Source organism: Leptosomus discolor, chromosome 9 (genome assembly GCF_034619465.1).
Source record: "Leptosomus discolor isolate bLepDis1 chromosome 9, bLepDis1.hap2, whole genome shotgun sequence".
NCBI lineage: Eukaryota > Metazoa > Chordata > Aves > Leptosomiformes > Leptosomidae > Leptosomus > Leptosomus discolor.
The window spans coordinates 8,374,035-8,397,546 of record NC_141399.1 but is presented as its reverse complement, the minus strand read 5'-3'; the positions used below and the strand labels follow the sequence as shown (position 1 = coordinate 8,397,546).

Sequence of the window (23,512 nt, the reverse complement as noted above, 5' to 3'; positions counted from 1 at the left end):
CTGTGGAGAGAGGCAGGATTTCAGACACACCTTTGTCGCTGGCATTTCCTATTTGCTGATCAGGCAGCTCCTCTTGCAGCGTGCTGGTGGTTGCGAAGCCTGATGAGTCCTTAATACCTGTCAGTGATGCTAGTTCCATGTAGGGATCAGGAAACTAAAATTAGTTCGTAGTCTTCAACACTTTTTTTTCCGTATCTAACCTTCCTTGATAATCAAGCTCACATCGAAGTACGAGCTAGAAATTGAATCTGGGCTTCCCAAATTCCCAGTGTTTGTCTTTAACGCTTCCCTGTTGCTTTTTCACTGCTCTTACATGCTTTCTATTCTGTTAATCCATAATATGCAATCATTGCTGCTGGGGTCCTCGCAGACCTTCACCAAAGTGAGAAACTTGCTGAATGCTTTCCTACATGTTGCTTTTTGAGACAGTAACAGTCCACGCTGAGCTTTCATATAGAAATTAGAGCTGCAGGAATAAGGTACAGGTCCAATGGACTTGGCTTGCTTTTGGTATTGAAAATCCCCAACAGATGGAAATGAAAAGGGGCATCCAGCCTCATGGGAAGAATGTACTTCAGAGTACCCTTTAAAGTTTATTTTGATTTTGTACACTGAAATCTTCTTGTGATGGGCAATACTGTCAATGCAAGAGCATGTTAGCAGCAATTGTACTTCAGTTACTTTCATATGTAGTTAACATGACAGAGTCTTTTAGCTCGTACAGTCACTTAATTACTTGCTGCTTGTGAACCAGCTGAAGGTGTGATTCCCCTGCCACACAGCTTTTGCTGTGATGCAGCAAGTATAGTGTGTTGCATTATAATCTGTAAATGCATTCTGAAACAGTGAGGCAGAAAATCTAGTCCTATTCATGCATTTTTCTTATATTTTAAAATGAAACTGCTGAAGTGCATCTTTCAAACTTGTCAGTGTGATACTGGGAGCGTGTGCCATCAGATGCAGCAAATGTGCTCGCTCAGTTCATCTTGAAGATGCAGCAGGTCTCAAAAGGAGGTTGATATGTCTGTACTATCTGATAGATTTTCATTTGAAGAAAATGATTCTTAGTGTCAAACTGGGTAATCATCAGTGCTTGAAACATTTTAGCAAAGAAGTTTGTTTTTCAGGAGATTCTTGCTAACCTGTGTTGAATTAAGTTTGCTTTTAAAAAAAGATTTCTAGCCCATTATTGTTGTGAAGGTGATCTCTAAATAGAACTGTGTTTGGAAGCGTGGAGTTAATTCGTGGTAGCTTTGAGAGGTTTCAACAGAGTGGACTTCTGCTTCTTGCAAAACTTGACAACAGGTTAGCTTGTTCTGCTCTGTGGAAGAGTAGAGAAGCTCTGAGTAGAAAGAGTAAGGCCTAAAGTTGTTTATTGGGACTCGGGGCTTAACCCTCTCTCACCCCCAAGAAACTCTGACTCTCCCCACAGTAAATTTCCAGTTACTGCCACTTATCTTGTATGTTTTCTTTTTAAAAAACCAAAACCAACCAAAACAAACCAACCTCCCACAAGGCTGCTTTGGAGAAAAAGAAAACGTGTCTGCTATTAACAGAGATCACTTGCAGTAATACCTGTTGATGTGTGCAACCTTTTTGAGGTGATTGGGGTGAAGGTCTGTTAGATTCTTATCTTGATTCACGAAATAATTTTAAATATGTATAATAATAAAAATGCGAAGGAAACTGTAGCATCTCAGAATGGAAAAGAAAATCGTGGAGAAAAAAAGAGGTTTGGTTAGACAATTTAAAATTGTTTCAGTGTTTGGTTTTAATCACATATGCAGTGCATACTGAAACCGTGGGGTGTCTTTACTAGAGCTTAAGCATCTCATTCTTTCGGTTACACATATAGACCCCTTTTTTTGTTGGTTTTTTTGTTTGTTTGGGGGGTTTTGTGTGTGTTACATGCTTTGAGAGGTGAATCCCTTGGTACTGCCTATTTCAAGCACTTCACTAGAACTGTCACCATAGTTTATAGCTAACTGGCAACAAAGTACAGGAGGAGGAGGACAGAACATTTGTAACCTGGGTCTTGAGCTCGATTTGATCGATTCTCATTGATCAAGATTGTTGAATCTTGGCTAAAAAGAGGTCTTTGCCACCCTTACAGCATCTGTACAGCCTGACAGTGGTTTGTTCTGTTTGTACTTGGTGCTTCTGAGAATCCTGAGGAAGTTTCTGATTCCCCTCTCTATGTAACTGAGCCATTTTGGATGGGGTGGACCTCTCCATGGTCATGGAGGGAGATGCAGAGGAGGCAATTATGTGATTGTAGGTTGGGGTTAGGTGAGTGATGGTCACTGAAGCATTAGATGGTGTTCGGAGGTATCACAGGTCAGAATTGATACTGGCTGTGTGGTGATGTAGTGTGGTACCAGTCTTGCAGTTTTTAGACTATACTGGTCTTAATAAAGCAAGTGTTAAGTTTTCTGTGGGAATGCAGATCATCAATTTTTAGTAGGCTGCTTCAGAAGACACTCCAGAAGACTTTATGAGTGTAGGAATCTATCAGGAGAGCAGGCGTGAGCAAATTCTGTTCGGCATCCTGTCACCTAATAACGGTTGAACTTCTGGTCTTGGACAGTTAATGGAGGGGGTGGGGGGAGACACTCCATGAACCTCTAGGGCTTTCAGCAGAAGCTTTGGGATTTGATTATATTAATTGTTATTAATGGAAGTTACCAGAGCTGTGAGAGTACTGAGCGCTATGCAATGAACCCTTGTTCCTCCTGAGCCTGTTGCTGGGCAGGGTTGAGCAGTGAAGTCCAGGACCAGACCAGGAGGGCTCACTAGAAGCATCTTTATCACATAGATCCAAGGTCTAGAATTTTCCCAGCAGCAAGTTCAATAAATAATTAAAGGATTGGTGAAACTTTTGTTCCAATATTAAGTTGTAAATACAAGTAAGTGACAGCATCTTATTTAAAATTTAAATTTGTTTTTATTCAGCCTTGGGAGGTGCTCAATTGAGTTGATTTTTGTTGTGTTAAATCATGTCAAAGATGCTTAGAGGGCTCTGTAGTCCTTGACTGCCTGCAAATACACTGTGAGAATTTTTAATAGATTGTACTGCTACCTTAAAATATTTATTTCAAAGTGCTTGCTTCTTTTTTGACATTCTGCATAGCTGTTCACAAGCTGTAATCAGATAAATCTCCTCTTCATTTCATTGCATTTTAATTGACTATTTACACAAAGCGTTTTAAGGATTTGTGGACTGGTTATCGTAAAACAATTACAAGGAGACTTTAAAAGCGCATTGAACTGTGTAAGAAAATTGTAGAGCTTTTATGAGATAGCATCCTTTCAAATTGCATGTTTTTCAAGCTACTTTTGAGATTATCTGCAGTGACTGGCCCTTGTTTTCTTCTTGTTATTTTTTCCCTTAAATCCAAGTTCTGTTTACAATATTTAATTATTTCTGTCAAGATGAGTCACATGTTATAAATAGAATATTGTGATGTTAGACTGCAGGTTAGAACTGTGTCATCTTTTATGTTTAAAGATACTTTGCAGGTTTTAGATATTGCCATAGTATTAGTGTGATATTGCAAGGCCTTGGGGACTTTTCACTGGAACTGCAGCCACAAAACTGCCTCAATCTGTCTGTAGTATGTGAGGAAGCAGGAGACGTATATATATATATGTATATATTTTTTTATGAGAACCTTTGAACTAGTCATCTGTACATGTACATAACAGTCAGTAATTCACTGTTATCTAATGCTTCTTAAGTGGTATGTATGATTAGCTAGGTTATCCCTATGCAGAAGAGGTGATGTCTTGATAATACTTGATTGAATACTGCTTTTTGTATAGTTTCTGTTCTGTATTTAACAACAAATGCTCAGTAAGAGAAGAACAATGCGATAAATATTACGTAGAAATATCACACAAGTTGATAACGCTATCATCTAAGTAGAGCAGGAAAGACAAAAAGGCTTAGCGAAGGGTACTTTTAAATAAATTGGGTTAAGAGGATGCAGATTACTCTCTCTACGGTAACTATTTCGAAAGCTATTCCTTCCGTTGCATTGGATCTATAAAAGAAAATGCATGGGATTCTTGCACCTTTCCTGACTATGCCTAGCTTGTGGCTGTAGCTGCTAGAGGCCGGCAGGGGATATGTGTGATCCCTAATCACTTACGAGACAGGAAAGATTTAATCTTTCACAAGTCATTATAATATTTGATTTGTCGTTAAGTATTCTAAGTAGTCTGTAAGATGCCTAAATATTGTTTCTCTTCCCTTTTAATGAACCGAATCGCCACTGCTGTGGAAGTTGCCCGTATATATAATGCTCAACATTATTTCCTAGACGTTCTTGCCGTGTAGGTGACAGCACAGAGATGAATACAGCTTTGTACTTACGCTTTTAAGTTTTTAGCGGCAAGTGTTAAAATCTGGCAAAGGGAATGCAAAGTACACGGAGCAGAGTAGCATGACTGCAAAAGCAGTTGTCATGGAGGGCAATGAATTTATTGTCATCGGTGTTCCTGTGGCTAGCAGGCTTTGCACAGTCAAAAGTTCTCCCTGCTTGTGCAGGCTGTGTGCAGCTGTGAGCCAGGACTGGTGGTGCAGCAGCTCTCAAACTGATTCTCGTGGTAAGTCAGATACTCGTGGTAACCCCAGATACTGTGGGGTATGACTTCATCAGAGTAAACTGCACATGCAGCCGCTCCCGCACTTGGAGTCACGATCGCCAGCTTTGGAAATGGTCACTGATGGTAAATATTCTGGGTTATTGGCTCAAGCAGATGAGAAATACTCGAATGCTCAGTTATTTGTGTGTAAACGCTGCTTCTCAGCCCATGTGGAATAAGCTGGTTTGTGGTAACCTGTCTTCCCATGAGAAAGATAGTTTATTTACAAGCTCACCCCCACCCTGGTTTTGACTTCCCATAGCTTCAGCATAGCCTGTAGACAAACTTCATTGATAATAAAAGGTGAAAGGGATAATTGGTTATGCCTCACTTCTCTTCTGGTGGGATTGTAACAGCCAGAAAATTTACGCAGCGTTCGTGATCTGCTTTTCAGTGGCTAAGCAGGACTCGCGTCTTTCATCAACGGTTTGTAGCATCAGAGAAAATGCAGTGATCTCAACTGGCACTGAAAAGATGTATACAAAGCAGCTGAAGGCCTAAATTCCTGTAATGAGCAGCCTTCAGGTTGTGTCTGTGATGTGTGCTTTTGTTTTGAAATTTAGAGCTCTCACGATTTTATTTACAGGAAAGTTTGTTGGACAATTTCACACTGATATGGTTGCCTGAAAGTCCTATGGCAGCTTGCATTAAAATGAAGTTTAGAAGCTTTAATGAGTTAACTTTGAAAAGCAAATAATATGCTGAATACACAGTAAATTGGTCATTTGTTTTCCTGTAACATCAGATTCCTGTTGTATTTTGCCCTTTATCAATTCAGTTTTCTGTCTGCAGTTGTTTTTCACTGACTGCCTAAGAGACGTAGTAGATGTCAGTGAGAAAACTGGAGTTCTGCTGGTTTAGGAAGTGGTATCTGGGGATGTGAGGTCTTGTCATGAGCCACTGAAGCCAGCAAGGGTTTTGCTTGTGACTGGAGGGAGGACGCAGGACCAGATTATGGGGCTCGGCGGGTGGTAGAGTTTGCATGTGTGAGAAAGCCATGTTGAGTACAACCTTGTGATCAGCCAGCCAGCAGAGCAGTACTTCACTATGCAAACATTTTAATTGTTAGTCCCTAGATATTGTAGCCATTGCTTTGTCAAGGTGTGTATAGCCTAAATGACACCCTCTGGCTATTGTTTCAGACTAAAATACAGAAGAAAATCTGTATCAGTTTACACCTAGGGTGTGGTTCTACAATCTTTTTTTTTTTCCCTCCCAGTAATGCTGCATTAAACAGCTCCTCCGTCTCTGCGAGTGAAACATTGGTGAAATAATGGTTGCATTCTAACTTTAAAGTTGTTTCCAAAACAAGGTGATGGTTGCTTAAAGAAGATATCGAATTTTCCAGCATGTATTTGGTCTGGTAATCCTAGAATTTGTTGGACTGTGCTTGATGATGTTATTTGAGGGCTACCTACATGATTGTATAGCATAGTAGATCTTATATCTTGGTTATATTTCAGAGATGTTGTATCAGTGAATAACTGCAGTGTAAATCAGGATTACTTTAAGTAGCGTATTGTGAAAACTAAGCAGCAAGTAAGAACTAGTTTATATTATTTAACGTATTTGTTAGTGGTTGGTTTTTTTTTAATTTGTTTTCAGTAATCAGCTATTTTAGAAAGACAGGTAATAGAAATCAAAAGTTTTTTTAGCTGAAATTCCCGTGGTGGTTCCCCTTGTGAACTGGAGAGAATATCATTTTGGTTACTCTGCTGAGGAAGACTTACAGCGTCATTTATTTTTATCTCTTACTGGAGGGCTGTTGCAAATGATACCAGAAGGAGAAAGAGGCATCACCTAGACATGAGTAAATGTGAACCATACCAGATATTCTTCTTAGCACTTCAGAACAAATCTGTAGTAGTGTGGAATATCCAGAGGCCTCAACTTTGCAAAGATTTGGGTTAACTGGCTGTATTTTTGATGGATATGTCAAAGGTATGAAAAGTGTTCTCAACAGTCAGACAGTGTGGGTGTTGGATTATTGAGACAGCCATGTAAAATAATTTGGAAAGCTGTTTTCAAAACAATGATTTTTCCCAGGAAATGTTAAAATTGTCCATTTCGTTTCTGTTCAATTAGAATGACTCTAGGAATGTGTTAAAGGAGTTTAACTTGCCTCTGACAACTAGAAGGCTTTGCTGGGCTTTGGTTTGTAAGGAATATAATTTTTGGGTTTTAGGATGTTTTGTCCAGGTAATTTGTTCGTTAAAACCTAGAATTTGTGCTTGAATGTGTCTGTTCTGCTCTGCAAAGAGAGATGGCAGTCCTCCTGCTCTCGCTAGTGCTAAGTGGAAGTATTTGAGAGGAAAGGCTTCAATGAATTTCCTGATAGGCAGCATTTACTCGGAAAAGTATTTAAAGATTAATTTCGGGAAGCAATTTTGTTTTTCATATCTGTGTAAGTTGTGTTACCCAAAGCAACTGTCTAGAAATCGTGCTTGTTAAGGAGCTTCTGTTCCATGTTGTAGTTCGTAATTTACAGAGGAGAAGTTTTGAGCCAGATTTAATATCTCTGTTGCCTACCAAAGCTAGTGTAACACCTGCTTGTATAATTTGTATAATCGACTGCAAATTTTTGGGGTTTTTTGTCCAAGTGATTGAAGGAAGACTTCTACTACCCCTTGTGTATGAGACTGTGGGGGAAATACCGATGTCCGAACTGTACCTGATACGGTTTGATTATATTTTGTATCTAGCCTGGGCAGAGCCCTCTCCTTATCTGTTGTTCGTTCGGTAGAACCTGCTTTAATAGCCAGCTGACTTGGTTTGCCTTGCCTGGCTATTTCAACACCGCTATTTCCGTGGGCTGTTTGGAGAAGTCCAAAGCGCGTTGGCCCTTGTTTGGGAAGTTTCCTTTTGGTTCTGCCTATCAGCTCGCGCCCTGAAATGTAAGGGCATAGACCACTGTGGCATTTACTGGAGTAAAACTTGCAAGTTTCTTCTGTTGTTTTTGTGGCCTGAATTTAATGATCTGAAGTGTTAGCTTGATAGCCTTGGAGATAAGAATGCTATTTTTATCCATGGAGTAGGTAGAGCACAGGAGTAAAATCTTCAGTGAGCTGTCAGTGTGTCTCATCTGAGGCTTGTTTACAACTGCTTGGGATGACAAAGGGGTTCTCTGTGCAATGCTGCAGTTCTCTCTCCTCCTTCTGACACTGTCGAGAGTCATCGTGGATAACCACGACGATGTGAAGGAAGGCCCCTGTCCTGGGAAAGGACCAAAATCACAGTCCGGGTAGACGGTGCTCTTCATTGTGAAATGGGAAGACATGATGGTAAGGTGCAGCATCAGCAGTTTTATATGTAATTTAATCATGCTGAGAGTTTTCCTGTGCTCCTGTGAGTGGTGTTGTGAGATCAGGGCTTCACAGGAAGTGCGGTGGTGTGCGTCATTGCAGTGATTCAGGGTGATGTCACCAGCTGACGGGAGCGTTTGGGGTGTCTGTGCTGTTATGGTGGCCCTGCGATACCCTTTCTTGGACTCCTTTGGCACCTTTCCCCAAGTGCTCAGCGCTGTTGCTGGAAGCAAAAGCTTTTGAGCAATTTCCAAACACAAAGCGGTGCATTGTGGGCCAGTGCTGGGAAGACTGGCTCAACAAGTTTGGCAGCAGTGGCTTTGGCTTCCTGCCTACCCTGGATAGGCACCAGTAGAGATTGCCGTAGTCTCTGAGCCAGTTTGAGCTGAAGACCTCAGCCTAGGTCCTGAAATTCATGTGTGTGCAACTGCTGTGTCTGGCAAAGGATCCGCTTCAGTTGTAAATCAGGGTTGTATGGTCCTAGATATGTTTGCAGTAGTTATCTTTTGTCTGCTTTAGGAAGGTGGATGTGTTATTTGTTGTCAGTGTACTGGAAGGTGGTAAACTCTACAACTTTGTTATGATATCAGAAGATCCTGTTCGTGTTTCAATTTTCTGTTACCCATTTAATCTTTCTTACCGTTGTCATCCTGAGTCAGCTAGGGGCAGTTAAGTAGTGCTCTGAAACGTTCTTTTCCGTGCCTTTTTTAAATACCAGCTCCGTATGTTCTTTGCTGTGCCTCTTGCTTAATGCTGACTCCATATGTCTTCTATGACATCTCCTCTACAGACCTTTGCAAACAGGCCTTGTCTTGTAACACGATGCATTGGGACCACTGCTTGAGGTCTGTGTCTCATTGCACAGTCACGCACCAAATGTGTCTGATCTTCTTGTATCTGCATAAGGATGAATTCGTCTTGCTGCTTGTATAGTCAGGTCTATTGTTTTTATTGGTTTTGACATGAGATGTCTAAAAATTAAAACTTCTGCCCAATTCAGTACTTTTTTTTTTTCCCCAAGAGTAGAGCATTTTTCTTCATAGCTGGCCTAAAAAAAGGGAGAAAAGTTCTTTTTTCACCTCCCCCCTGTCCATTTGTTTGTTCTTCCCAAGTGTGACAAGAGCTGCAGAGGGACCAGAAGAGAGAATTAGTATTAGAAGTATCTGTCAAAAATGTGAGTTAGACCAAACCAACCAAATCAGTACATTAAACAGTCTGAGAAAATTGTTTTCTCCTTTCCTTTTGTTTTGTTTTGCTGAATGTATTACCTTCAGCGTACATCACATGTGGGCTGGTGTTCTGGTTATGTGTTAGAGGCTCAGACCATGAAAGGCAGAAAAATTACTTTTAAAAGCATGTCAGCCCTTTCAGATCTTCTGCATGTATAATATGATCTAAGTGATCTTCATTTCTGAATACATCTGAATTTAAAAATATTAAAAGTTGCAGTCCTTCCCAACCTGTTTCTATTTAAGAGTGAAATGGGTGATTTCAGTAGCAGAGAGCTTGTGCCAGATATGGAAGAATAATTCTTGGTAGAGATTTGTTCACCCACTGGTTTCAAAGGGGTTTTTTTATTGTGTAATGTATTTTATGTGTAATGTTTGGAGACTGAATTCTGGAAAATTTGGTGAAGGTAGGCTCTTAAAGTAAGGCAAATCACTCTTAACAGTGAAGAACGATATCTTGAAACAGGGATAGTGATGGGCTTATTCTAAAAGGAAGATGATGTGCAAAGGTGTAACCTAAATTTCTTCTTTAGAAGAATTTGAAATTCTGTAACAACAAAAAAAAAAATTCGCTTACATAGTTTTTAGGCTGAACTGGGTTTATGTTGTATCACAAACAGCCAGCAGTGGCATTACTGACCTTACACTGTGAAGAGGTAGCCTGATTTTCTTCAGGACTTACCTATTTAGTTAATATAACTGTGTGTCAGAGGACAGCTGGCACTGGCTTAAAGCCTGACGCTTCTGAACAGATACATCCTGTCTTGGAAGGGAAGCTCTGATGACTGTCGCTCTGTATATGCTCGAATATATCAATGTGAGAAGTAAAGACTTATGGTTTATGAGTTCTTCAGCTAGATAATTGAAATACTCAGTCACATTTATTTGTCTAAAGGTATGCAGTAGCCAAGTTTGAAATACTTTGTGTCACTACATGTGTGTTCAACTGCTTGAGAAGTGGGTTAGCTCTTTCACTGTACTATAACAACAAAAACATTGGATTTTTTTTTCACTTTATCATTCAATCTTACTAAATATCGCAGTACTGTTGGGGTTTTTTTCACTGTAATACATTTATATGCCTGTTGCTGTGCAACCTGGCTTTTTTCTTTTTAATTGTATCAAATCAACTGCTAGTAAATCTGTAAAGCAAAGGAAGTAAATTTTAATGGAAAAACTAATAGTGCCTGCCAAATTGAGAGGGGTGCAGAAATGTAAGTCAGTGTGTGTAAATCAACAGGCATCAGCTTCCTTATAGCTGTATCAGACGTGATTGAAACAGTCATATTTTTGAAGTGGATGTTCCAGTGCGTGGAGAGTGGGAGTGGCGGGGTGGGGTGGTTTTAGGTAGCTGGGTTGCCTAATAAAAGAAAATACTGAAATAGAACTCAGTTGACAGGTCATCTGTATGATTTTCCTTAATTTTTTTATTTATTTTATTTTTGTTTTTGCGTACCCTGATTTGCTCCCTCAGGTGTCAGGTGCACAATGTATAACATGTATGCAGGGTATTCTTTCTGCGAAGATAATTGGCTTTGCACAATTAAAGAATAATTCCACGCTGCCATCACACAGGATTTGGGGCCATGGTCAGCAAGGAAGAGGGTAGAAGGGGTTGAATGATGAGCACTACGTGTGTCCTGTGTAGCAGGGAAAATAATGTGTTAACTGATGATGTTTTTAATATGAAGACTGCAATAATGCCATTAGGCAAGAGATGCGTAACTGTCTGCAGTGCTTCATTGGTTTGAAAAAGTTTATATTTGTAAAGACTGTACTGGCTCTGGTGTTTCTGATGTCACTTTTCGGTGTATCTTTTTATTATTACTAAATTTTGTTGTTTTCTCCTATCACAAACGATGTAGTCATGGGTACATTGTATTTCTCCAGTTCTCAGTTAGTAAGAAAACGCGTGAAGCTGTAAGTGAATGGTTGTTACTGCTCTGCTTCCTCGGTTACTGGGTGCCGAGCACCTAGTTGCATTGCTGTGATATGGACAGTTACGTAGGGAGAGATGGCAAAAACTACACATGCCAAGGTTTTTTTCCTCAAAAGCTTGTCTAGATAGGAGATGGGAGAGGGTGAGGAGCTTGGAACACGTTCACCATTTGCAGTCACGATGTATCGAAATATTTCTGCCGCAATGAGTGGTTTTATGTAAACTGTGAGTTTAGGTTTAAATAAAACAAACTTCCTTTTTCCTACTACAGAAGTACAGCTGCTGCAGAGTACAGAGTGCTGCGTGTGAAAGAGGAGAAAAGTACCGAACCTGTTGATGTTAAAACAATTCATAATAGCAGCATACTTTAGGGTTTATGTCTTAAGATACAATTATGGATGATCTATTTAATTTTAATTGAGGCTATGTTTATGACTAGTTGCTTAATCAGAACTTTTTTCTCCCCTCATAATAGACCCTAGTTTTCTGGATAATAACTGAAGTGTTTCTGTGTACAGTTCCATAAGTCCAGATCTTAATATTACTGTGTAAACTCCCAAGTCTTTTGTTTCCTGAATTCTATTTAGTTTTTGTGTCATAATCGCAAAATTAAACTCAACTTTGAGGGTTCCTTAAGCTATTTTAGGATTGGATATATTACAAATAGGTGTTTATTTTGACACAAAACCATAAATAATGATTTGTTGGCTTCCCTAAAATGCAGCAGTAGCATGATGAGATCATGCCACCTAAAAATAATGCATGACTTTTGAATGATGATTTCTTACATGACAAATTGTATGTTCAGCATTTGTGTAATATTAAAGAAATTGGCTGGAGAAATTTAGAATATCTTCAATTCTGAAAACTCATTAGTGAGTAAATGGGAATAGTTTTTTCGAGATGACTGACTTGGTTCAAATTGCTGATGAAAACCTGATGTAACAGAATAGAGTGTGTGGGGGGAGATTTTTTTGTCTGCTGAAAAGCTTTGAATGTGCTACTTGTGTTTCACTGAGAGATTTATTAATCATTTTTTTACAGACAGTTTTCTGTAAACTTCCTCTCTGAAATTTTGTATTATTCTGTATAATAACCTTAGAAAACCTGTTTAATAGTTTTGAATGAACAATTGACATATGTTTTGTGTTAGATTTTTCCGAAAGATTAATTGTGTGGAGCTGAATTCATACACAAAGAATTTAACTGGATACTTAGATGTCTGCTTTAATATGTGTTTTATATATAATTACAGGAACATTCAAATCTTGTGAGCCTAAAATTAGAACTCCCAGCTGCACGCTAGGCTGCAGGTGCACGTGGGCCTGACGCACTTCTCTTTGGTATCTGCTGCTCAGTTTTTAATCAGGGTACATGATACAGAAGTTGCCCAAGACTGTTAAATTTTAGAGAACGGGAAATGTAGGGCCTGTCAGTGTTGCATTCCGCATCCTCGCAGAGAGAGGGGGAAAAGGCTGCAGGAGGATTGCAGTGATCACGGGCCTTGCAAAAGGACTGGCGTTTGGATTTGCTCCTTGGGTATGCACAGAGGAGTGTCCCTGCCTGCAGCATGTGGCAAACCTTTTTGCTGGAAGGGGTGGTGCAGGGGATGGGATTTTGGACACACAGCATGGCTGAACCATGGAGAATGTGAGCCGGGAGAGGTAGGTCCTCCTACACCCTTTCAGGTTTCACTAGGCAAGATTCTGCCTTGAATTTGGGAAAGCAAAGTAAACACTAAAGAACTGTAACTTTGGAAGAATAGACTGTCTTGAGTTTTGAAAGGAGACTGGACAGAAGACTCTGCTTTTAGAGATAAGGGGTTCTAACACTAGTAAAGATTTATGACAATGATCAAATCTCATAATGCAGCTCCGGTGCCTAGATTGTGGGGTTTTTTGGTCTTGAAGTGGAAGTAATTTCTCTAAGCCAAAACTCTGAGGTTATGGTGTTCTTAGGGCTTCAAGAAAATGCTGTGTAATTGCTGTATTTGCCAAAGTGGAAAATGCAGTAAAAACATTTAATCAAGTCTACAGCTGTTCCTTCCTTCATCTGATCAATCAGCAACTGCACGGTGAAACAAAGTTCATGCACTTGTGCTCAGAACATAAGAAGAGCTGTGCCGTTCCAATGTCTCCTCGAATTGCTGGGCTTTCAAAGCTGTATGTGCAAAAATGTAAGTTACTTAATGTACAGGACGGAGTTGGCAAGGAATTAAAAAATAGGTAACCTTGCAGAAAATACTTCAGCAGTTCTTCCCTCTGAACCTAAATGAAAGAGCTGGAGTATGGGAACGTCCATTTGTTTTGCTTTATTTTGTATTAAAAGGTTCTTTTATAGCTGAGGCAACATGAGCACAAACCTCATGGGACAGATTTTTTAAAGAAGTGTTTCTGTATGTAAGTTTAGTTGTTTTATGTTGGGTTTGTTTGATTATGCATGTGTTCTTTGCAGGCACAAATTTGTTACGCCTGCACATATGGTTCATAAAATACTTGCATTCTGTTAATACGTAAGTGTTCATTACTTGAAATTTTGCAGAAAACCCTCAAGTATGTATATTTTACTGGAATCTCTTATTTTGGTGTAGAACTTGTGTAAACCAGAACATTCTGAATATTGTATGGTTTTAGTTATTTAGTTCACAATATCTGTTTAGGAATTCTTATTTTATTATCGTCTTGCGTAGTACACAGTAAAAAATTTGTCAGTAATTCAATTTCATTTCAACGTTGATAAGTATACAGAAACACATGTGTGTTCATGAATGATAAGCACTTGAGTGTTTCTGGAAAATAGTTTGGAAAAATAATTGTGTAGAAAATAATGTTTCAGTTGCAGAAAGTGAAGTATTTGTGTACGGAAAGTAAGTTTTGATGGTAACTTAACTTTTTTTTAAAAAACATTCATATCGGTTAAAATAAGGGACTGTATGACTTAGAATTGGTGGGGGCTTTACTTAAGATAACGAAGTTAAGATACCTTATAGTGCTGTTTGTGCAGAAAGCTTGCTGCTTCAGGCTTACATCTAAGATCCTCCTTGCATTTGAAGATTAGTTGTTATTGACAACTAATGTCAGCAGTAGATCCAGCAGGACTCGCCTGGTGTGCAGATTTCTTGGCAGAATTTTAGCATTTTGGGCTGACTGTAAGCCGTCAGTCTGGTTGTAACCAAGCTCAGTTTTCTGTCTGAAATCTGCCTGGGTTTGGCACAGGCTGTTTCATGTGGTCCTCAGTGCTGGTTAGTCACCTTACTTCTCACTTCTCATGCCTCTCCCCCAAATGAAAGGCTCTTAAAAATATTAATTGGGAGGTTTTGTCTGCTTTCAGATATTAAACTGACATTCATGTTCTCCACAACCATAAAGGGTAAAACAATAGAAATATTTTTATTACTTTAACAGGATCTGACAGTACCTGGGACAAGTGTTCTGTTCTAAATCCTCAAATTGTGTTCTAAATTACGGGAGGTGGCATAAAACTTTTTTCCCTTCAAGATGTCAGCTGGCTTTAAGTTACTGCAGCTGTGTTTTTTCTCCCCTTGAAATTTTTTCAGATGCTAGTGAAGTGTTGTGTTGTCTTAAAGAAAAATCCTAATAAAAACATGCCTTTAGAGAAAGAGGTTTACTGGTTAAGTTAAAACAAGGTGTACTGACATACCTTAGTATGATCAAGACTAGTTCTCCTCTAACGAGAAGAAAACACACAACTAGTACGAAGCAAATGTGTTCACGTTAGCTGTTCTGGACATTATTTGAACTCACTTGGCCCATGAAGTAAATAGTTCAAACAACTCACGTTTGGCAGCATTTCAAAATAATGGGATATATTTACAATTCCCTTATGCTACCTCCAAAAGTTCCCTGATGTCTTAAGGGAAAGCCCAGTGAACTGATAAAGTTGGTACATTTACTTAGGGTGGATTTGGATCAGGCCCCAGTAAAAAGAAAAATAAATTCTTTGTTTGGGGAGTTGTTAAGATAGCGGGGAGCTATATCTGTTGTGAGCGTAAAGTTAATAGTCCTAGAGCATTGTGTTTTTAATGCGTCTAATATTAACGATAGTGTTTAAAAATATTTGGGAAGTATAATCAGGTTGGTGTTGAGCTGAAGGCATGTTCTGCTATGCCACGCGGGTGTTTGTAGGCAAAACACTTTGCTGTTCACATCGGGCATCAGCATGAAATGTTCATTGTCAAATTACACAAAACGGCAAGCAGTACTCGCATGTTTCTGATAAATCAGGCTCAGGCTTTTAAAAATAATCTTAATAAGCAGATATTTATGCTGGGAATGGATAGGGAAGAAGTAAGCATTAGCAGTGTTCTGGCTTAAAAGTATTTCTGCAGTACTTTTATGTATTCTTTCACTTTTTTGATCAAGCTTTCTATTCTTTTGCCCTGACGATGATAGGGTTTGTCCTTTGCCTTTTCACTTCTGCCCTTGCTACTTTTGCTTTCTCTTCTCTGTTTCAGTTTTCACTCTCCTCCTTGTTTTTTCAGTCGCGGTGAGCAGACTTCTGCAAGATAGGAAACTTGTGTTCTGGTCTCTGTGAACAGCCAGGATTAGGGCTCCTTTTACCCTCTTCCTCTAGAGTTTGCTGTTCTGGAGAAGATCTTGACCTCACTTTTTTTTTGTTGTTGTGATATTTCATGTCATTTCTAGAAGGGATGTTGGATGCTAACATAGATGGACTGTGCAATGGTCCCAGTCTGAAAACGGACAAGATTTGTAGGAAAATTGATAAACTGGGGGGTGGGGTGGGGGTGGGAGGTGTTAAAAAAATTCCAATAAAAAATATGCAGCAGAGCTGTGGTAGTCACTGAATCTAGTGGCTCAATAAATGCAAACTGCCGACCTGTTCTCTAACTGCGGGTGTTTTAGCCTGTTTTATTTGTTCTGTCGTCTGTGATGTTAAGTAATAGAATTGAGAGTACACAGACACAGTTACTTTTAATGACCACAAGCATTAATTTCTATAGTGTAACTGTCCTGAAAGAGAATGCTGGAAATACTAAGAAATTACTAGATGAGAGGTGCTTTTCCATCCCTCTGGAGAAGAGGTGGTGGCAGCTCCGTTTTAAGAAAAATTTTTGAGAGCAGACATGCTGAGCTCCGTGTTACTTGATGTACGATATGCCAGATTGTCTATTATTGTTTTTATTAGAGAAGATGCTGTATTGGCCTTTTCCAAATAAGAAGCATTTTCCTTATTACGTGCTTGACAAATAATGCATTTAAGATATCCCGGAATTGCCAGTGGCACAGGCTTGTACTCTTCACCAAGACTATAACAGCAATATATTGTTTAAAGTTACCTTTTTAAAAGCACTGTAACTAAGTTACATTTGAAAGGAGAAATGAATTCTGGAGGTCACAACGTTCAGAGGTTTCATATTATGGATGTAGATGAAGTTGTTTTTCTTTATGGCATTAATCGAATTAATGTAACTAGTAGCTAGTATTTGTGTGTTGATACCGTGTAAATGCTGCAATTATGGAAAAATAAGTGGAAAGTGTGAGATCTTGGTTTAAATTCTTAATTTGACCTTGAAAAACATTCCCAGATGGAGAGAGTTAAATGAGCCCAGCTTTGAAAGAGGAACATATGAATCACGGTTGCTAGGCTCTTCCTTGAGAGGCATGGGCTTTACATTTACAGTGAAGTATTTCAAAAAGTAATCTCTAAACTCGGAGGAACAGTGCATTTGAAATGACACTGGTGAAATACTATAAACTTGATTAGACTTTTAAATAGAGAATTTGCATGTCATTAAGTTAAATAGGTATAAAGTATTAGACGTTAGAATATCAACTGCAAGACTTGTGAACTTTCTTAAGTGGTTGAGGGGGGAACAGAAAAATTAGACATCCATCTCCTGCTCTTGGTACGTTCTTCTTAGGGAAGTTTTCTTAAACTACTCTGCATATTATTCTCTGCCATTTGCATGGCCAAATTTGTCATTGTCGTAAGTGTCACATAGGTGTTTGCCCCATTGGAACACAGAAACAGAAACAAGATTTCCCTGAAACTGCTCTTGCTCTGCTTGACTAAAGTGACGGTGAAGCATGTTAAACACGTGGGAGCTTACCTGCCTAAGATGGAGGCTCCTGGGTTGGGAAGTGTGGATTCAGGTCTCTTCCAGTTGTCTTAGTTGGATCACACTCCTTGCAGTTTCAAACCCATTGTTAAAACTAATGTTCAGGTCTTCGTGAAGTGTTGGTACTACTTTTTGCCCACTGGTATATAGTCCATGGCCCTTATGGGCTGGTCTTGTGTTCGTGCAGAGCTCAACGTAGTCAGGTTCCAGTGTTATTTGGGGCTCTATGGGTTTCTCTAACAAAAGGATTTGATTGCATATATTTTAAATACATGCTTTGATAATAAAAAGCTGTAGTTTATTTTAGCTCATATGAGAAAAGAAAAGGAATTGCATTTAGGACTCTGACCTTCACTACTCCATCGCTGGTTACGTTTACATACTGCTCTATTATCAGTACTGTAGGAGAGTACTGCGGGGGTAGAAGATCTTTTACATTGATTTGTGTGATCTGGCTGGAGACTTATGCCTGACTTCCTTTGAAATCATGGTTGTGATTTTGGGTGTGCAGCAAATCCTTTTTTCTGTGTCAAGTGATGTTACTCTTAGAATGATTCTTTAAGAGTTTGTGTATTTCCTAGTGTTTTGGCATTGCTTTTTGTCACTTGGAGCTTTGAATTTAGAACCCTGACGATGTACTTCACAGTGTAAAGGACACTCGTAAATTACTCAGATTTTCTGGGATCCACAGATTGAAATAGGAGAACATTTTTGTTTACAATTTCTGCCAATTTGTTTCACTTGTCATTTAATGTTGCAATTCTCTATTGTCAGCAAATACTCATAAAAGGGAACTTAGAGCGAGTGTGATGTCTCGGACTAGTGTCAAGGAGTGCTTTATCTTGCAAGAGACACAGAAGTAGGCAATCCTTCTTTTCGTGTTAACGATTTCACCCCTGCATTCTATACAGGCTGGTGTAAAGTCTGCAGATCCAGTGCTGGAAAGGTACAGTTATAAGAACAGGTTACAGGGTGTGGATTTACAGTTCGTTAGACATTATACAGTAGTAGCCTGTCTGTGTGCTATTAACAATCTAAATAGCAGGCAGTGCATGCTGTCATTGTCCCATTCATCATGGTATGTTAGTAGTCAAATGGAAGTGACCCTGGAGTATTTGCTTGTCGTGTGGAAACCTTTTTATGCAGGCTTACCCAAAGAGCTCCTGCACGAAATATTAGCAATGACTTTTAAGTTTATACTTTCCTTACCTAGCTTAATACTACATCACAGAAAGCAGGTATTGAAAAACAGAAGTTTATTATTCCTGTCTGATTCCCCGCCCCAGCATATGTTTACTAGTTTTGCCTAGTTCGCAGTAAGTTAGGTGTGCCTGAGGTCTTAATACTTTTTAAAATAAATACCATGTAAATAAGCGAGAGTCGCTACTTAATGAAGTGCAAATCAGATTATTATTTATTTAATGTGACCTCAGTTGTGAAAAGGTGCCTGTTGACTTAGGTAAGTGTAGCTCTGATCTGTCACAGCCATGTCATATGTCCGTGGTCATTGTATTTGCGTCCCACTGCAAAATCCAGTTGCAGTTGTTTATTGCAAGTATTGTGCTTAATTTTAATATATCACTAATAAAGTTTTTGAAAACCTGGGATAGACCTTATTTTTTAAAGAAAAGTAATTACTTTTTAATAACGAAGATAGTTAGTACAAAGGGAGCTCTTAATTCTGGAAGCTGTTCGGTGTGGATACGTTCTTTTGTCTGTGAGGAACAAAGTGGAGTCCATGGGGCTCTACAGGGCTGACAGTGTCATTCTGCCAGCAGTTACCTTGTGTTACGGCACACTGACTCTTAAAATGCAGCCCTCTCGATTTATTTTGTAATTGGTGTTCCATTAATGAACAAAAATATGGATGTTGTTAAAAATATACACAGGTGAATCTGTAGCTTTAAAACAGAACTCTGGGGTCAGTTTTAGCACAGAGGTAAATAAGTTTAACTCAATTTCTAAGTTACTGTTAAGATAAATGTTACTTGAGTATTTTTTTTTAAGAAAAGTTTTCTTATATCAGTTTTAAACCTTTAAGTAGTGTTATAGATCCCTTAGCCATGTGTTTGGCAATAATGAGTTTATACTATTATGTTTGTAGTTTCCTATTTTTTTTGCCTTCTAATGATTAAATAACATTTTTGTTATATAAATGTAATATACCTTTAAGTTGTGTAGTAAATGCTGTATTTAATGTTCCAGTCGTCTCTGAATGCAGTTTTAACTGTTAAACTGTATTCTTAAAAACAAAATTGTAGAAACTAATTTTGTTAGTAAAAGTCTGCAAGTATGTGTGTTATCTCTGAAATCCACACATGCTCTGACATACTGTTATCTCTGTTTCTCTCTCTTATATAGCTGTTACTCAGATCTCTGGCAGCAGATGGCTGGACTATAATGCACTGTTAAACAAATAAAACCATTAGGCATGTAATACTGCCTGGTAAACGACTGTGTGTTAAAAACGGTTTAAAAAAAAACTAAATAGAAAATAAAGTTCATTTTTGAATTCATTTAATGAAATTGGAATAAAATCCAAGCCCCTTTCCGAATACATAAAACATCCCCTCTTATGTTGTGTTTGTCATTTGAAGTCAGTCTTTTTTTATTACATTCTTGCATCTGGTATAAGATAATCAGTCCTAAATCAGTTTTCTAATAGATGTTTTCTACAAGTAATCACTCATTTTACATTTATCTTTGTAGGAAGATTTTTTGCTTTTGTAATACTCCAGCACAAAATTATCTATTGCATTATATGCTCTTTTTCCTCATTTTCAAATTTGATACAAATGTATTAAAATTATGGTTCAACATGAGTGTCATGGCTCTGTAATTAAACTGTTTTTCAATAATTGTCAGCAGCTGAGAGATGCCGTTTTGTCTTTTTGTTTTTAGATATGCCAATATTTGGTCTTTGCCCGGCTCATGATGATTTCTATTTGGTGATGTGTAACCACTGTAATCAGGTCGTAAAACCACAGGCATTTCAATCACATTATGGTAAGTGCTTAACTATTTTTAATAATTAAGGGTGAGGTTAAATCAGGATTAAGCCTGGCAATATTTTTTTTTTTAAATTGATGGTACATAGATCATTATAAATAATGTCAAAGAACATAAACTCTGTTTAATCATTTTATATACATTGTGATGCAGTTACGTAAAAAATCTTGTTCCTTTTAATTTTTTTAATGCCTTCTTGAAATGCTGCATACATATAGTTCAATTTTGAAATTACATATGTGTATAGTGTATTTCACAGACAGTATGTGTAGCGTGTGATTTCTCCTTGTGTATTTATACAGATTATTTTTACAGGGGTTTTGTTACAGTGTAAACTGTGAACTTGAGCTAAAAGCTAAACTTAACAAGTTTTGTTGTAAAACATAGTATGCTTCCGATGGCCAGTAGGCTTGCTTATTTGTTTTCAGAAGTATCAATTTGTATTTGTTTTACTGGCCAAATGGTTTTGTGTATAAACTATCCTAGGAAGCTCTTGTTGTGTTGGTTGTTGTTAGCCAGTGTTTACAGAGGACTGAGAAAATGTGAAGTGCTACGCGAGTTCAAGTGCTCAGTTACTTCCTACAAACTGGGGGAGGCTGGCAGTTCTTCTTTTCCGCACTCCTCTCAAGACTAGAAAGTAATGTCAAACAATTTCAAGCCAATATTTGGATAGATGGTTTTGGTATTCAGCTTTTTGTTTCTTGAGGAATTCAGGAGAAGTTTTCTGACCGACTGCTAATAAAAAGATGGACACAACATCTTCGGAACTATTCCTTCCTCCCTCTGTGTGTGCGTATTTGTACGTGTTCTGTTTTTTTCTAGGCCAGTACACCTATTGATTGCCTCGGTGTTTAAAAGGATAGAAGGTGCTGGATGTGGGTAGGGACCCTCTTCTAGTGTTGAGAACACCAGATAACTTTTCTTGCATCTTAAATAGTCCAGTGCTTTGGCAAGAAAAGATACACTCCCTTTGCTGCTTCCTAGAGACTGGGAAAGGGTCTTCCTATGTTGTGCAGAGGGTGAACTTCTTGTCCTTTCCACCTCTCACTTGGTTGTTTTTGTTATAATGCCTTATGGATTATACCCCTACCCGTGCTGCTGGATTCTGCTGTTGTGCTGAACAGAGTGACTCGAAGAAGAATCTGAATAGGTTTTGTGACATAATTCTTCCTAGTTTGCCTGTTATTCTGTGGATGGCAGTAGTAATAAATTGGGTTTTTTAAAACCCACAGTTTTGTGGACGTAAGTCTCCGGAGCTGTAGGGAGCCAGAAGAAGTAAAGGACATCAGCTTTTCTTAACTCTGGTTGCTGTAAGCCTTTGTATCAGCCAAGAGCAAGTCCACCCCTTGCCAGTGTGATTCCTCGCCTGTCGCTGAATATCAGTTTGGGATGTCCAATAAGTCCTTCTAAAATATCATACTAAATCGATTCTGACGGTTAAAAATAAGTTTATGGGGGAGGACTGCATGGTACCCAGTTCTGAGTGTTGGCATATTGAATATTCCACCTTGAGGTCAGTAATATGGAACTGGCTCAGGCTGGTAGTGATGGAGAGCTGTGGCTGTCTGCACGCTTTTTGGGTTGTCTTTCTGAAATGAGCAGGTGATCTCCACATGCTGTCTGACAAACAGGTATCCGTACTGTAGGAACCAGTATCGTAGTTGTTGGCCTGAGAGCCTTATGGGCAGATTGAAGAAGCAGTTCAAGAGCAGAATAGGTATGGCATTACTTCTTGATCTTGGGCGTGAAAACTTGGGTGCTGTAATGCTGCTTGTGCCAGTGTTAAACTTGTTATGTGAAATTAATTCAAACTCTTCTGTAAGCACTACTTGCAATTTAAAAGGGTCAGAGTGAAGAGGGAACTACAAATTGAAGGTATAGAAAATATTAAAAAAAAAAACCAAAAAAACAACTAATGTAACATTCCCATTCTGTATTGCGTTGCAGGAGCGTGATCTCTAAACGTCAAACTTTCTCTCATGTAAACCTTACATCAGTGGCAGATTCATACTTTGAGAGAAATGTAGAAGGAGGGGATGGAAATGATGAGGTTATTCTTAGTATTTCTTAAGCCCATTCTGAACAATGAAGACGCTCAACGAGGGCTGTGGCGTGCAGAGGAAACAGGCGGGGTCATTCTGATGAGAAAAACAGGCTTGGGTGGGGTGAACATCATTAAAGGACCTTAGTTTGCCAAACTAATAGCCTCAGAAAGGTAAGGAGGCCGCCTTGGTGATTTTGTGTAGCTCTCATTGCTTTTTATCAGCCTTCACATTCTTGAAATCCTTATGCAGTTGTCCCTTGTTATAGCAAATTGAATGTGAAAGCTGATAAATATGGCAGGTGATTGATTACCAGGCCGTGGTGTATTTTTTTTTTTAACACAGTGTACTTCAGGAGACAGAAGTTGCTGAATTCCTCCAAACTCAACAGTTCTTCTAAAATAAAAAGTATGCTATCATGATAACAAGAAAGTAAAACACTCTTTGGATTCATTACAGTGCCCAAATTAGGTATTTGTGGCATTATTTTGGGGGTTGGTAAAGGAGACACGTTCTGAAAAATTGCAGTGCATCAGTGAAGCCATACCTTTTTGTGATGTTCTTAGGGTCTTTTAAAGTTACTTTCAGTTGTTACCGGAGAATTAGTAATCTCTTAAAATATTCTACAGCTCCTGGTGGTATGTGTTGCTTGTACTTGGTGTTCTTTGAAACTCGTCATGTTGGATTTTGTTTTCTGAAGTAGTAGAATATGCTCTTTTAAAATGTCACTTTTGTCAAAGGAAGGCTAAACAAACTCTTAGCTAAACCTAATGAGCTAATTAATTTCTTCCAAAGCATGTTTGTGATAAACTACTTAACTAGGTAGGCTGAAAGTGTATTGCAGGATGTATGCTGGCTTTTTTCCCTGGACCACAAGTAGTCAGAAATAATTTAAACGTGACTTTATTAATCAGAATATTTTACCTTTTTAGTAAAATATTTTATTGATACAAATCGCAGATTTTTGTTTGTAACTGATACTTTGATATTTCGTGGGTTTGACTAGAAGAGATTTTAATTCAAAGTTAAATTCTACTTTTTGAGGCAATCTAAGCATGCATTTGGAGTATGAATTGCCATTTAAGTAATTTATTCTATACTGTTAGTATATATGCTATCATTGACTTGTAAAATTCAGTGACGTATTTGGTATGCATAACACGACATGTAGGTTCGCTTTTAAAAGCAATCTAGTATAAGGAGATATCTGAAGTCTGCTTGTGGTATTTCTTCTTGCCTGTGTA

The 23,512-nt window shown here is 38.5% G+C and overlaps 1 protein-coding gene across 1 annotated transcript in view; it reads left to right on the top strand.

Moving 5' to 3' along the window:
* Nucleotides 1-23,512, top strand: part of ATXN7 (ataxin 7) — a 59,281-nt gene that overhangs the window by 3,478 nt on the left and 32,291 nt on the right. The window contains exon 3 of the mRNA XM_086469938.1: nt 20,119-20,223. Coding sequence (XP_086326064.1) covers nt 20,119-20,223 — 105 coding nt within the window. The remainder of the gene's footprint in view (nt 1-20,118; nt 20,224-23,512) is intronic.